We start from the raw sequence: 15,297 nt of genomic DNA, 5'->3' as shown, positions 1-15,297 counted from the left end.
TACAGGTCACTACACTAAACAATCTATTTAAATATTAGTTTCATGGGGAGAATAAGGCCCTGTATATTTTGTAGGAAAACATTGTAACCGCTAAAGGACTTCCTGACCCTATCTGTAAAGAACAAATTACTTGGCAGGCAAAATTTTTGACCATTCTCCATGGTGAATGGACCATGACTGAGTGGTTACTCTTTTTTGAGATATTTCTAGTGCTATTGAATGTAGTGGGGGGGGGGGGGGGGGGGGGGGGGGGGAAGGTTATACCATATAAGGAGTATTTGCTAATTTTTTTTTAATTGGAAAAGAAAGAGGCTGTAGGTAAGGGCAGGAACTACTGAAAAATTCTGAGTGTTTTCTTAGTAAGAGTGTCTACAGTTTTTAAAATTAAGTATTAGCATCCTGTAGCAGCCTTTTAAAATAATTTGTTCACAACCAATATGTGATGAAGCTAAAAGTAACAACCACCTGTTTGTTTACCAGGGTGGGGCGGTATGACACGACACAACATCAAACCTGAACCCGAACAAAAAACCAACCCAAACTAGTCTATACTTACTTTTAGATTTGCTACTTCATGCAGAACATGAACGTTAATAAATGCACAATATGATTTTAGCTAGATAAGGAGTATTTATATGTGCAATAGTTTTAAATGTGTTAGCACACAGTAAATTTTTTATACTGTCATCTAAAAAATAAAATATGGTAAGCCTAGCAGTTATTGGTCGTTAGAAGGGTAACTTTGTGATAACTAAAATTATTAATGAATAGGGTTAATAAAGCAGCTAAAGCTACTAAGGAGGAACTAGGAATTACATTGAAAATATATACTTGTGATATTTCCTTTGAGATAATAAATTAGCAGAAAACATTTTATAAAACTGTAGATCTGTTGTTATGATCCATGTTTTATGTTTATCTCTATGACACCTATCTTGTTTACTTCAACTGTTACCCATTTAGTTAGATGTAAATGTTATGGGCTCTAATTTGGTGATAAAATAAGACATGCAATCAAATCTATACTACACCAAATAGTCTAAGGTCTGTTTTTCTCCTCCTTATCCATCTGTAACTCTATGCATAAATGGACAGGAAAATTCTATTATTTCTGACTGAAAGAAAAAGGAATATCTCCTGAAATAAATGTATGAAAATAAATACAGATAATTAATGTTACTTACCATAACATTATTTGCTAAATAAAAAATAGAATCTCATTTCTATTATCATGCTGTCCATTTATAGAAAGGCTTCCATCTTCAAAGGGCTTCACAAATATTAATAAAGCAGGCTAGTCAACACTTCAGTATTTTAGCTCTATTGCACAGGTAGAGTGTAAAGGTTAATGGTTTTTTTCAAGGGCACACACTTAAGGGTGGGATAGGTATTCTAGGGCTCCTCAGAGCTCTGTTCACACACTTTTGTTATTGGAGAACTGTGCTGAACATCTGTTAATTACTGAAATAATTTATAAGGCATCCATTACTGAATTTATAATATGTAGGGAGGGATGTATTTGCAACCTTTACTTTTTTAATCCAGAAGATTTTATGATGGCTGCTGTCAGTTAAATTAACATCCTAAATTGCTTGCAAGGCACTTTTGCTTTTCAAAACAAATAATCACCAGTTCACAGCTCCAACAAGGTTGCAAAGACTATGTTGTGTTAAAGAGTATAACATGAAAATGTTACCGAGTCATATCTGGTATCTGTTGGTTTGCTGAATAATATATTTATTATTTTAATAGTTCTTTTTATGCTATTATCACTAGGTTCTTGATGACAGATGCATACTTGTGAAATCTGATTAACCCATTGACAATTCCTCTTTAATTTTCTGGTACTTTTTGAGTGGCTGTTTCTCTTTTGCAGATTTAGGAGTCTTTCACTGGTGCCCACTGCCTCACCTAATCTGAAGGCATGAGTTCTGATGCTTCCTAAAAGCCACTTAACTGACTGAGAGAAATACACCTGAAGTGAATTGGTAAAGGACATCATAGCTGGTTAAAAGATTATTAACTGATTAGTGTTTTTCCAAGACACATATTAGACAGCAGATAAAATATGATGAATATGCTGTAGTCACTTTGTATGTGTGAACAACATTTTATTTCGCTATTAATCCAATGATTCCTCAAGTCCTGGATGCAACTAGAGGAATTTAAAATAAAAAAATAAAAAAATAAATAAAACAGAGAGAACTTACCAGCCTGGTTGTCTACCTCTTACTTTTCTGGAAGAAATTACGAACTGTAAACCCCCTTTTTTTTTTCCCCTTGAAAAAAAGTGTGAAAAATCTAAGTATTTTGTGAAATGGGTTGGATATTTTTCCAAAACTAGGGAAGGTGGTGTTTCTGAACTGTAGATGGTTTTCAGTACTTGACATAATACCAAGGAAACGGTAAAGTCCCAAGATGCTTACCTCTGACTACATAGTTCATTTACGTGCATATGTGTGTACGCACACACACATTTGCTTACATGCTTATGGGGAATTTTACTGTGGATTTACCACGGTGTTTAATAAGGACTTTATTCATGATTTGTTCAGTGCTATTTATATAATACGTTAACAACGTCAGAATTTCATCATAGCTGAAAGTTAGGAAGTCTTATGAAATCAAATGTCAAGAGTTTGAAGGAAAGGCATCCACCTATCAGCAATGCAGTTGTGATGTCTGATTCCTTGCTTAAAAATGGTAAGAGCACAGATTAAGAGGTTTAGACAATGTATTCAAAGAACAATGCCACTTCTTGTCAAAAATTACTTTTCAGACAGTTCTTCAAGAACAAGGATGAGCATGGTTTCTTAGCAAAGCAGAGTCTATAAGCACCTTTGGATTTTTAGTATGGTTTCCCATAATAGTAGCTTTAGCACTTTCTGTGAACAAACCCATTAAACCTTTCCTTTCTACCACCACCAAAAAGCCCCAAGATAAGGTTCCAAAAAGAATAAATTTAAAGGGAAGTTCCTTTCTTTTCCTTATTCTTTTAGGCATCTTCTGGTGTGTAGTTTAAAAAAAACTACTGAAATTACTTCAGTACCTTCATTACTGCACCTTTTAATTCAGCTCTAATTTCTACAGGATTTTTCACTTTTATTCCTTCTTGATAACACACAATCTCATTAAATGTTCAGAAACACTGTGGATTCATTGTACTTTTGGCTGTAGAATTAGGAGCTTGATTTGATGTAATTATGTGGCATTTCTGCATACTCACTCCAGAGCACGTACCCCAGAGGGCACATGCTTTTTCAGCAGTAAGTTTTCTGACTTAGCAAATATACTTTTGTTACAAAGAATACTCTTCCCCTGTCACATGCCATGGTTTATACAGCTACAACTCTGCCTCGAAGGTAAACTGTTACAATTATTTTTCAAAGTAATTAATTTTATTTCAAAAGGGTATTTTCTTATCAATCCTTTACTGACTTGCAATAGTTACATCTTCTGATTTCATCTGGCATTGGTGCAGCAGGCTGCCAAGCATCTAAATCTAGATCTGTGTGCCCTACTCTACACAGCTAAATCCTCCCAGGAATTCTGTCTGTTTTGTCATTTACACACTTTCTTCCTTGTACATCACTGCCATGAATAATGGTGCTGTAAATTTATTTTGACTGTAATTACCTCTCATGTTAAGTTGTGTAGTTAGCTTATTCTTCATCTAAACAGTGGATGTACTTGAAAATGTTTTCCCAAGACATAACTAAATCATATTTATGCACTAAATATTGACTATATAAACAATTACAAGCCCTTTGTAGCTAGCACCCACACAAAGTTTTAAAAATGTACCAGCATAAATGCGACTATTTATTTTCTAATGTACTTAAGAAAAAAATATCTTTGCCATGGAAAATATGTCAATGAGTAGTAAATTGGTTACATTAACCCTCAGTAATATCTATAAATAACCACACTCACCAATATATTGTGTGCACTTCTACATATTTTTACTGTTAAAAAAAATCATTATACTGTTGTCAGTTTTAAACCTTTTAGTACAAATTTTTAAAAAATATTTTCCTCACTTTATTTTAAAAAGTGTTTATTAACAGAGAGGTGAAAGGTCGCACACTGGAATTGAGAATCAAAAAAGGGACAGCACAATGTTTTATGATGTCTCAGCACACTTCGGTGCCACCATTTTTTTGTAGCAATAGAAATGCAGCAAGTGATGGAAAATGCTGTTTCATTGATTATGAACTTGTATATTTTGAATTCAGGTGACAAATATATGATCACTTTTCCTATGGATGTAAATGGGCATTCAGAGAGACATAATTATTGTATGCTACAAATCTGCAGATAGATGTGCATTCAACAAAATCCATTTCTGGTTTTCCCCTTTGACTCCTTCACATAATAAAATGCCTTAAAAAGGTTTTTGAATGAAATAATGTGCAATTTACATAGGTATTTATAGCCTCCCCCCTCTTTTCTAATTAGGCTGTGAAATAGGGGTTTTACTCAGCTTTTCCCTTCCTGTTGCTTTTAAAAAATTTGACAAATATGGAAAGAAAATAATTACTCATTTGAAAGAAAACAAACTAAGGAACTACACCTTTTTCTCCATCAAGACACACAATAAAAATAAACCAGGAAATAGAAGTAAAAGCAAGAAAAAAAAGTTAGCATATGGGTGTATTCCTGTATGAATAGTCTGTCTTTTATTAGTCACTCAAAATATTCATTTTGGTGATCTAATGTATTATAATCAACATTTTCATATAAGTTTTGTCCCCCATGGTTACAACATCCCACATTGATAAAAATGGAGTTGACTGGGACTCATCATTGCTGAGAGATTTGTTGATGTAAGTGACACAAAAAGGTGGACACTGACGTATCTGTCATGGAAAGGGATGCAGGCAGTTTAAGTTACAAAGACGTCCACAGAAGAACTCCTCTTTAATTCAAAGCAATTTAGGTCAGACCCTGGAAAAGAAGGATTCATAATTTTCAATTTAAAGTAACTAGCTAGACTAGAGTGTCCAAAGTAGCAAGCTTAACAACTGAAGTTCTTCTTCTCATGACCTGTGTGAGGCTTTCATCTCCTCCAGTCCCCATCCACAAAATAGGGTATTCTCATGCATATCGCTTGCCAGGAAGAGTCCAGTATCATTCCTTCACCATATTCTGTCCTTTCTAAAAGGTGACCTATTGTCATGGACCAAACTGTATCTGTAAATACACTAGCATACATATATGACATGGCTAGCCTGTTCTTGATCCTAGGTCCTCAGCCTTATTTGTCTGTCAGAGACACACACAGAATTGCAAAAATGAGAAGAATAAGAAAGCACTGCATCTTAATTTGAACAATTTCTCACTGCAGAGCCTCCAGATACCAAAAATAGGGAATACATTCATAAAAATGAAGTAAAGCTGTACAGCAGGAAGCAGAAAATGAAACATAGAATTCTGAAAATAGAAGATAAAGATTGATGGAAGAAAAGAAGTTTTAAAGGATGATATCTGTTGGACATTTATATTTACAACTACTGTTTATGTAAATAAATGTACATATTAAAGGATTTGACACACCATGTCAGGTTTCCATGTTTTTATAATGTTCTTGGGCATCTATGATAATTTTCTAATATTCACAGTCTAGGGTCTAGCTTTGATTCTCCTCACTGAAAGAGGAGAAAAGTGGTGACTGTTACTATCGCTTTCGATGGGAGCAGATACAAATCAATTCTGAAAGCTGTTTAAATTTTAAACTCAAGTCTACAAGGGCACAGAATTCCTGATTATTTTCTCAGATCGAAGCTCTAGGCACACAGTCTTCTGTCTGGGGAAGAAAAAAAATCCTTTATCTGTGTGTTAGATATGTAAATATTGGTATCTAGCACCATTTTCAATGTCTTGGGGTATTCTACTGAATTCCCAGATGTCACATACCAAGAGACACATAGCTTCTGTAGAACTTGTAGCATTCCTACCAGGCCACATGGGTATTTCAGATACCCTGTGGTGTCCAAAGTGACCTTACAGTCATCTGTTTAGACAACTTAAACCTACCCTTCATATCTGAGGGGTTCATACAACATCATAGATAGCTCTTATTTACTCTGTCAGGATAATAAGCACCTGCTTAATTTTGAGTGGTATAATCAGACCTTATCTTGCAGGGGTATAGTAGGTGCTAAAAAGTGTAAAGAACAAAAGTATTCAAGTAGTAGTCTCTGTACTAGACTTTAAATTCCCTACTTCTATTGTCATAATAATCAGAAATAATTTCTATCATTTAGAACAACTTAATTTCTGGAGCAGATAATAGATACCATGTTTTCAGAGAATACATGGAGTGCACAAAGCACTTCTTGACAGAAGAAACATTACTAATTACCACGGACAATAATCTTAATCATCTTTTGAATGATCATGATAATTTAACTATGCTTAATATATTATTTGATCTTTCCAGGAAAGTGTTTTGCTTTTTGTGATCCCAATTTTATTTAGAATGCTTAGAATGAGTCTCTTGGTGCCATCACTTGACCACAAGTGAAAACCTATTACAAAAGAGATTTTACAGCATTTCAACACCTTGTATACATTTCAGTTTTAAGTCTTGCTAGGCTTGCCAAAGAGAAGGAATAGTGATGACATTGGTTTCATCCAGGGGAAAAAAGTATGGTTTGCTTTGGACACCAGACTCCAAGCAGGTGCTGACACTAGCCAACAGCAGTTCAGAAGGCATTTTCCATTTGAGGAAGTAAGAGCAATCACTATAATGCAACACAACAGAATTTCTTTAGTAACACAAAGTATTCAAATCTACCTTTCACCTTGAACAAAATTTCAGAATCAAATTTTAAATAAAAGGATAAGAATAACTTCATAACAATCTTCCCATTCAAAAATCATATTCAGTGCATACATTAAACTTCAGTTGTAGAAGGTAACATCAGAACAGTCAGAAACTACCAACAATGAAATTGGTTACAATATCTAATTCACTGTTACATAAAATGCATTTACAGTATAATAGCTAAGGAATGCATGTAATTTAAAGAGGTCCCCTACAGCAATCACTGAGACTGAACATATGCAGTATAATAAGTCTCAAATCCATTGCATTTACTGTAGAGTGCAAGAGCTTTTTCTGTCCATTGAGAGCCCCTGGCTTAGCAAGAAATCAGACTGTCACATTATTATTAAATTAAATTATGAATGCCAATCAGAAGAAGTATTCCTTTTGATTTTCATTGGCTGTATTTTGCATGCTGATCTCACTTTTCAGCGCAGATTCAGCACTGTCTTCATTTTCAGATCCTTTTGCTTCATCTTTTGAGTATATGCCTTTTTTTTTATAAATGCGTATGGCTATGGCGGTGATGCAAAGTAGGATGAATATCACGACTGCGATCACACCTAGGAGAAGAAAAGAGAAAAAAGTCAAGTGAAAGGATCAACAAATAAGGACAAAGAAGGAATGACTCCTCACATAATGAAGGGGATTGCAATGAAGCCTGAGAAATAAGAAGGCATAGCTGCTTTCAAACGAGAATCAGCACTGTAGTATAAGCTTCATGGTGATTGTTTTGAAATCTGTGGATTTGAGGAACTTCTAGACAATGGGACTAAAAGGGCACTGCTATGACTTTCTCCTTTTCCTCATATCCTATGAGTATTGGGCAAAGTACTCTCACTTTTCTCAGTTACTCATGTTGCTCAGGACCCTTTCTCACACCACATGACATGAAGAAGGAAGGGAACATGTGTCCTATCATCAGCTGTCACCTGCCAATCATCTTTCGTATCACTGCTCCAGGTCTGGGAAAGGAATCTGGAGAGCAGAGACAGAGCAGAACAGGGTGAGGACAAAAATACCAATCTGAAATTCTGAACGAGATCTTCTATTCGCTCTGGCAGTGTACACCACAAAGTCCGAGCCTAGTCCCTTGCCAGTAAAAATGGTTTCACAGAATTAGGCCCATTCATATCCAGTACTTCACACAAATTAGTTCAGACCACAGCAAATGGTTCTGACTGAACAATGCAGTTAATGAGGAGAATTTGTAAAAGAGAATGTAAAACTGCGGAGAACTGTAAAACATCATAGGGACCCCAGTGGAAATTGGCCAGTGCTTTTAACCACCTATCATCAGTTCAAATAGGACCGAAATTCTAATGTTTGTTCTGCCTCAGGTAAGAAAATCACAACTACTTTTAGTACATCATAATGGGATAAAGAGGTTTTCATGATCTACATCAGCAAAGGCACACATTTCTGTGACTGCATCATTGCAATGAATAGACAGTGGTTACAATACTAAAATACTAAAATTGACTCACTTCATGTTCAGGGTGAAATGACATAGGCTTCACTCCTTCTCTTTCTTTCAGCTTTGTTGCGCTTGTTTTGACATTCTAGGTGTTTTACTGCTTTGCATGGCTACGTGACCTTGGGTTCATAAGTAAACAAGGTCCCTGCCTACACAGATGGCAGTGGGTAAGCTTCCTTTTCCAACAGCTTTAACAGCCCCATCTGGTAGGGTAAAATCATCATCAGTACATCTGCCTGCATTATGGTATTCTAGATGATCAGTTAGAAAGTCAAGGAGCAGGAAAATAAGCTTTATATAAGGGATTCATCAGGCACCATATGTGCCACATTCTTAACACACACGAGAGTAAATGGAACACAGAAAAGGAATTTAGTTTTATAGGTCAATATTTAAGATTTATTGAACTGTTACCAGGGCATGCTGCTCCTAGCAGAGCAAATTAGGGACACTAAGAAAAGTAATACTTCCTACAGTGATAAACGTGACCTTATGGACTTCCAGCCCATCTCCTCACTTCCTCATTCACCCTCTCATGGTCTCAGGCCCTCAAGTTCATGAGTCAGAGGTTGACAAATAAACCAGAAGGAATGCAGAAAGTGCTTGTCAAAGATATAAAAAGCAAGACTAAGCTGCAGGAAGGAAAAAAGCCCTCTGGGAAACTGTTGGAATGCAGTGGCTCAGCTGTACTAGGTGAATGAACAATCTGCTGCATAACTCAGCCACCAATACAAGAAAAATAAAATCCCATAATCCCTTAGTGCTGCAAATAAAAACAGACCATCCAAAATTTGGCATGTCATTTTTGGTTGTTCTCTAATATGAGCAACCATTCTTAATGGTAGGAATATAACTTTTTTATGTAACATCTTCTTCTCTGGAATACACTCTATGATCTGAGTAAATGTTTTCTTACGTAGATTAAATAGAACAATCATTCCTTTGTTTCACAGTCACAGCGCGTACATCCTGTGAGGGTTTGTCTATAAACTTGCCTTGTTTGAGGTATCTGAATTGGTACAATTCTCAGTTATACTCGTTTAAGGGTACTTACATTAAACTTTTACTGTGTTGTACAGTGTAAGCTTGCTTCATTCTGACTTTTAAACAACCATACTTAAGTAGAAGAAAAATTGTGAGTACATATTCCCAAATGTGTTTAATAACAATAAAATTTTCAGGTGATTATTATCTAAAAAAGACTGTAACTATTGTAGCTTGAAGTTAAAAAATGCCTTTGTCATTAGTACACTTAAAACTCTCCACCTACAGTAAATTACCTACTACCTAAAGTGATCTTTTACATAAGTGATCTTTATGTACAGATACTTATGTAAAATAATGCTTATCTTTTGAAATAACAAAATAAGTTTTGACAGTTATACATGTAGAAGAACTCAGAAGACATATTTTTAAATTCTGACCCCACCGAACTCAGTGGTAAAATTCTCAAAGTTTGTGTGTATAATACAGGCTTAGTGACACTTTACAAGCAAAGAAGCCTCTAGTTTTACTACCTCTTATTTTAGTATCTTTAGCACTACTATGTTAAAGGTCACTGACCACGCAGTGGGCTGTTGGCAGGCACTGACCATAACAGGTATCATTATTTAAATTGCAGACACAAAAGTGAATGCAGGTCCTGAACTCCACCTTCCACAGAACTAATTGCTTTTATCTTCAATGAGAAGCCTTGTCAGCTTTATTTTGCTAAATCCCACTATGCCATTTTTCTACTGAAGCTTTTAAAACCCTTAGAAAGGAAACCTATTCGGTATTTAAAAGATGGAGGTTATGACCTTTCCCTCCCACTGCTCTCTTTCTGTTGAAGTAACTAATGGAAATTGAAACAGTGAATTATACTGCAAAAATGAATGAAAACATGTTTCCTTCCCTCATCTCATCCCAAGAGATGAAATACCACCACAAATTCTCAGAGGGGAAGAGTGTCACAAGAGACAATAGTATTCCTTGAAAGAAAAAAACTGAGCTGACACAGCCATACACTTGCTCCAGTACCAAAGACAAGAACTGAAATTCTCCTGAGGGTCCCAATCCCAGACTCTCCCAAATAAGGCTCACTTGGAGCACGCTTCATTTCTGTTAAAGAGACAGAACTGCTAGCCTTCCCCACTCAACAGAGGTAGATTTCGGCGTAAGGATAATCAGTCAGAAAGACACAGTAATGGAACAAGCATATTCTGATTATCAGTCCTGTACTTTAATCACAAGAACTCTGTCCGAAGCTGTATACCATATTTGTTCTGATAGGCTAGAGTACATTGCTTTCCAAATGATGAACCAGAATGAAATTCGTCTCAGTCTGTCAAAGAATTGATTCAAGCCATGCTAGATCCCACTTTCTCAAGAAAAATCTGTGTTTCTCAGATCTGTTAAAAAAAGATTTTGAACTTGACTGTTCAATTTGAGTAGAAAAATATTTTGGGTTTGGTTTTTTTTTCCATAGTCAAGGAGCGAAGACTGTTCTTTCTTAAACATATACTATTTTTCATAACATATCCAAGTACTTTTTAAAGTCATAGACACTACCACCAGGCAGGTTAGAAACCTATTTTTAGTATCTCCTGTTTCAGCAGAATGTTCCCATGTATCGAAACACTGATCGCTTAAATTTATGTAATAAGAAAATATGAGAGCTACTGATTGCATTTAAAAGCAATGCTTGATTTTTCTCTACACTTGTAATAAAATTAAGCTTTTTTACTAGTATTCTTATGCTCATAAAACTATTTTGAGTTCACTTCAGCACTGAAAGACCCACAGTTATTAGAAAGAAAAGGTTCCCGTGGAGTTGTTATAGTCCCTATTACCTCCAATAATTGCAGAGTCACTTCTGATTGCATTAGCTAAGGGTTCTCCCTCATCTATTGGTCCAGAGTGATCTGCATCAGAAAAAAAGGAAAGTGACAGACAAAAAGAAGAACGGTTTCCAAGTAATTCTTACATGGTTACAGATCATGTACATTATGGTACGGTGGCAGTGGTGTAAGTCAATAAGCACGGAAAGAGCAGCGGTGTATCATCTCTTTGCAGAGATAAAGAGAAAACTGAAAACATTGAGAGGAATAGAGAAAGCCTAAAGAAAACGAAGTAAGTACATATACAGAAGAATTATTTTTGAAACTGCTCCTAAGATGTTAACTCACATGGAAGAAAAAAAAGAAAAAAACCAGCTGTTATTCAGGTCATGAGTGCTCTACAGAGATCAGAACAAGTGCTAACCACACACTACCTGCAAATGAATGGGTTGTTTCACTTGATGTTGAGTCAGATGCAGTTAAAGTACCGCAGTTGGATTCAGTGAGGCGTCCCTTTACAATGATGGGGGCTGAGCTGCTGTGATGCAGTGCAGCCTTCAAAGGAGCTATGTGGTTGAACTGCACTGAAGAGAGACATCCAATAAACCCCTGAGAGTCTGCCTTCATTGTCTCCTCATCTGCATCACTGTTTTCTGTTAATCAAAAGGAAAAGAACACAATTAATCATAGTGCAAATGTACAAAATAAAGTGACAGAAGAATAAATGAATAATTAACCTGTGTTCCTCTGAGTATATTTGAGTTACTGCAACATATGTAGTTTCACTGAATCCCTTTCTTGTCTGTCTTTAATGAAAAGACAGTCAAATACATTCAGCCTTTTTTTAAGAGATGACAGCTCTTAGTCTGCTGAGAGAAGTGCTTTTAACTTACTATAGCAAAAAGGTAATAGGATTCAACGCAAAAGGATTCAAACGTAACTAATATATTTAAATTAAAATGCAACGCTTTTTCACCCTGCAAAAAGATAAGGATGAAGCATGCATTCATGAAAAATACATATTTCATTAGATTTCTTCTCATAAATATGTACATTATTGTATCATAATCTTTCCACACATTAATATATCTACTTCATCCCATCACCATCAAGTCTGTCAAAACAAAACCAAAAACTCTCTGAAGACCTCAGATCCTGGAACTCCATCAAGATATTTTCTGTGAAATTCTAAAAGATGAATGTTGTTGCGGATTACCATACATTTTACACATGATACCATTATCTTTCCCATTAAGGAAAACCCAAACCCAAACCAAAATCAATCAACCAACCAAAAAAAAAAAAAAAAAAAAACACCACAAAAACCCGACCCCAACAACAACAAAAAAAAGCCCATCACTTATTCTCTTGAGCTGCCTTTCTGAATGTATGTACCCTGTCAGAGCTTTCTATTTATTCACCAGCTAATGCTCACTAATGCTCTACTTTGGAAATGGAAAACAGTTCATTTACTATGACAGTTCTAATTTAAACAAAAGCTCTGGAACTACTAATTATTCAAAGTGGACTCTTAAGGGAAGTAAGATTTCAAGTTTTGTGCAAATAAAATGGGAATTTAATCTCATTAATTTCCACCTCTAATTTACCCTAGAACCCATGAATGAACTTGTGAGCTCTACAGTGGCTACCAAAACAATTTTAAATACCAATGTACAATTCACTTCTCCATACAATTAGGTTAAGAGTGAAAATTGGGCTAATGTGATTTGGAAGAATGTTGTAAAATAGCACAGAAACATTTTTCCCAACTACTCTCTGCTTTTTGCACAAACTATTGGCTGACGAGTTGGGCTCAAGGAGTTACAGCAAATGGGATTACAGCAAGCTGGTGGCTAGTCACCAGTGCGTATCCAGGGCTCAGTTATAGGGCCAGTTCTCTTAAATGTCTTTATAAATGATCTGGATGCATAAGCTAAATGTACATTAAGTAAGTTTGCTGGTGATACTAATTGAGGAGGAGCTGTGGACTCCCTCGAGGGCAGAAACGCCTTACAGAGAGATCTGGATAGACTAGAGAGCTGGGCAATCACTAATTGTATGCAATTTAACAAGAGCAAATGCAGGATTCTCCACCTGGAGCAGGTTAATCCTGGTTATATGTACAAATTGGAGGATGAGAGGCTGAAGAGCAACCCCACAGAAAGAGATCTGGGGGTTTGGGTTGATGCCAAGTTGAATATGGGTCAGCATGTGCCCTGACAGCTAAAAAGTTCAGCAGTGTCCTAGGAAGCATCAAGCACAGCATTGCTAGCTGGTTGAGGGAAGAGATTGTCTTGCTCCATACTGCACTGATGTGCCCTCACTTTAAGTACTGTGTGCAGTTGTGGATGCCTCAATATAAGAAGGACATCAAACTATTAGAGTGTGTCGAGAGGAGGGCAACCAAGATGGTGAAAGGTCTCAATGGCAAGGCTTGGGAGGAGCAGCTGAGGTCACTTGGAAAAGAGAAGGCTGGCGTGTGACCTTATGGCAGTCTACAACTTCCTCAAGGTGGGCAGAGGATTTGGAGCTTCTAATCTCCTCTCTCTGGTGACCAGCAATAGGACATGTGAAAATGGTAGGAAGCTGTGTCAGGGGAAGTTCAGATTGGACATTAGGAAAAGTTTCTTTACTGAAAGGGTGGTCCATCCCTGGAACATGCTTCCAAGAGAAGTAGTCACAGCATCAAGCCTGTCAGAGTTCAAGGAGTGTCTGAATGACACTCTTAGTCACATAGTTTAGGTAGTCTTGTGAGGAGCAAGAAGTTGGACTTGATGATCCTTATTGGCCCCTTCCAGCTCAAGACAGTTCTATGATTCTATTAATCTGATTGGTAAAAAAAAACCCAAAAATGAACATTTGTTATTCACAATTAAATTACTAGCTGGAGGTACTAACAATGTGCTTGGAATGGACTGCCATAAAATCTTACATTAGTGCAACAAGCCTGTATTGGTATGCAGATTTTCATATGGCCAGGCTTTTTCCATTAAAAGTACTTATTACAGTTAAAACTAATTACACCTACACACCCAGTTGAACCATATATTCAACTATATTAACCACATATCATATATTCAGCCACCTAAATGCCACTATGCTGTTATTTTTTACTGAGGTTTTCTTGTGATTCAGATTGAGATGATAAGGAGACAATTTACTGAAAAAACATATCATTAAACAATTATTTTTCTGATTTTCATGCACAAAAGAATACCTTTTAAAACCAATCCAAAATGGTCTAGGCCCCTTTTCCTTAATTTGTTATTTGCTTTAGCAATTTACTACTGAAAAAAAATCATAGCAAAGAAAGCAATTTGATTGACAGGAAAGAATAGACAGTTCTGTCACTGAGACTTTTTACTGCTTTTTCAACAATACAAATCCAGCAATTGGGAGTCACAAGTGGGTGTTATTTCTAGAACTGTCATTTGTTATTGCTGAGATTAAGTAGAAAAATCTTTAAAATAAAACCTTAAAAGGCAGATGTTTTGCTAGCAGAATTATTTAATCAAACTAAAGTATCTCCGTTAAATCCCTGATTATTGATTTTTTAAATACTGGTATTTTTGCCCAAAATTTCAAGACTATGGAAACCTCTTCCCCCAAATAATTATTCTGAAAGGCTTCTGTATTGGAAGGAAGCTTTGACAAGCTTGGCCAACTAAATTAGAAATCCAATTACAAAAAATAAATTAAAAACAATTATATGTAGTTTAAATTGTGGGAGCCACATAAAAATGTATATTTTACACTAACAGACTTATGTTAAAGGATTTTCTAAACCAACTTAAACAGACTGAATTTTACCATTTCCAAATTCATATAATAGAGTTGAATAAAAAAAAAAAAAAAAAAAAAATTAAAGTAACTGTTATTTAACATGTGCCTTACTTCAGAGCTTTTGGGGAGTACCCAGATATTATTGCTTTAAAAGGCTGATTTTCAAATTAACAATTTGACTTATCATTACATTTTTACATTTCAGTAGAACACAGTGAAAGTTTTGCAAATCCATCATTCCTTTATCACTGAAACCATAACTAGAGATCTTAAAGAAGCTGTGCAATTATTATCCTCAAAGATATTTCCATAAAGACAGAATTACATTATACAATTTTGCAATTTCAGAGATAAATGAATCAATATAATAAAAGAAAAATTCATAACAA

At 35.7% G+C, this 15,297-nt stretch overlaps 1 protein-coding gene across 4 annotated transcripts in view; it reads right to left on the bottom strand.

The window, feature by feature from the left end:
• Positions 1 to 4,010: 4,010 nt before the first annotated feature.
• Positions 4,011 to 15,297, bottom strand: part of CNTNAP4 (contactin associated protein family member 4) — a 256,407-nt gene continuing 245,120 nt past the window's right edge. For all 4 annotated transcript variants that reach the window (XM_030470203.1, XM_030470204.1, XM_030470205.1 and 1 more), the window contains 3 exons: positions 11,560 to 11,778; positions 11,138 to 11,209; positions 4,011 to 7,392 (listed from right to left, as the gene is read on the bottom strand). In XM_030470203.1, the coding sequence (XP_030326063.1) occupies positions 7,199 to 7,392; positions 11,138 to 11,209; positions 11,560 to 11,778 (485 nt within the window). In that variant the 3' untranslated portion in view covers positions 4,011 to 7,198. The remainder of the gene's footprint in view (positions 7,393 to 11,137; positions 11,210 to 11,559; positions 11,779 to 15,297) is intronic.

This window comes from Strigops habroptila, chromosome Z (genome assembly GCF_004027225.2).
Source record: "Strigops habroptila isolate Jane chromosome Z, bStrHab1.2.pri, whole genome shotgun sequence".
Lineage (NCBI taxonomy): Eukaryota > Metazoa > Chordata > Aves > Psittaciformes > Psittacidae > Strigops > Strigops habroptila.
This window is presented reverse-complemented; position numbering and strand designations above follow the sequence as displayed.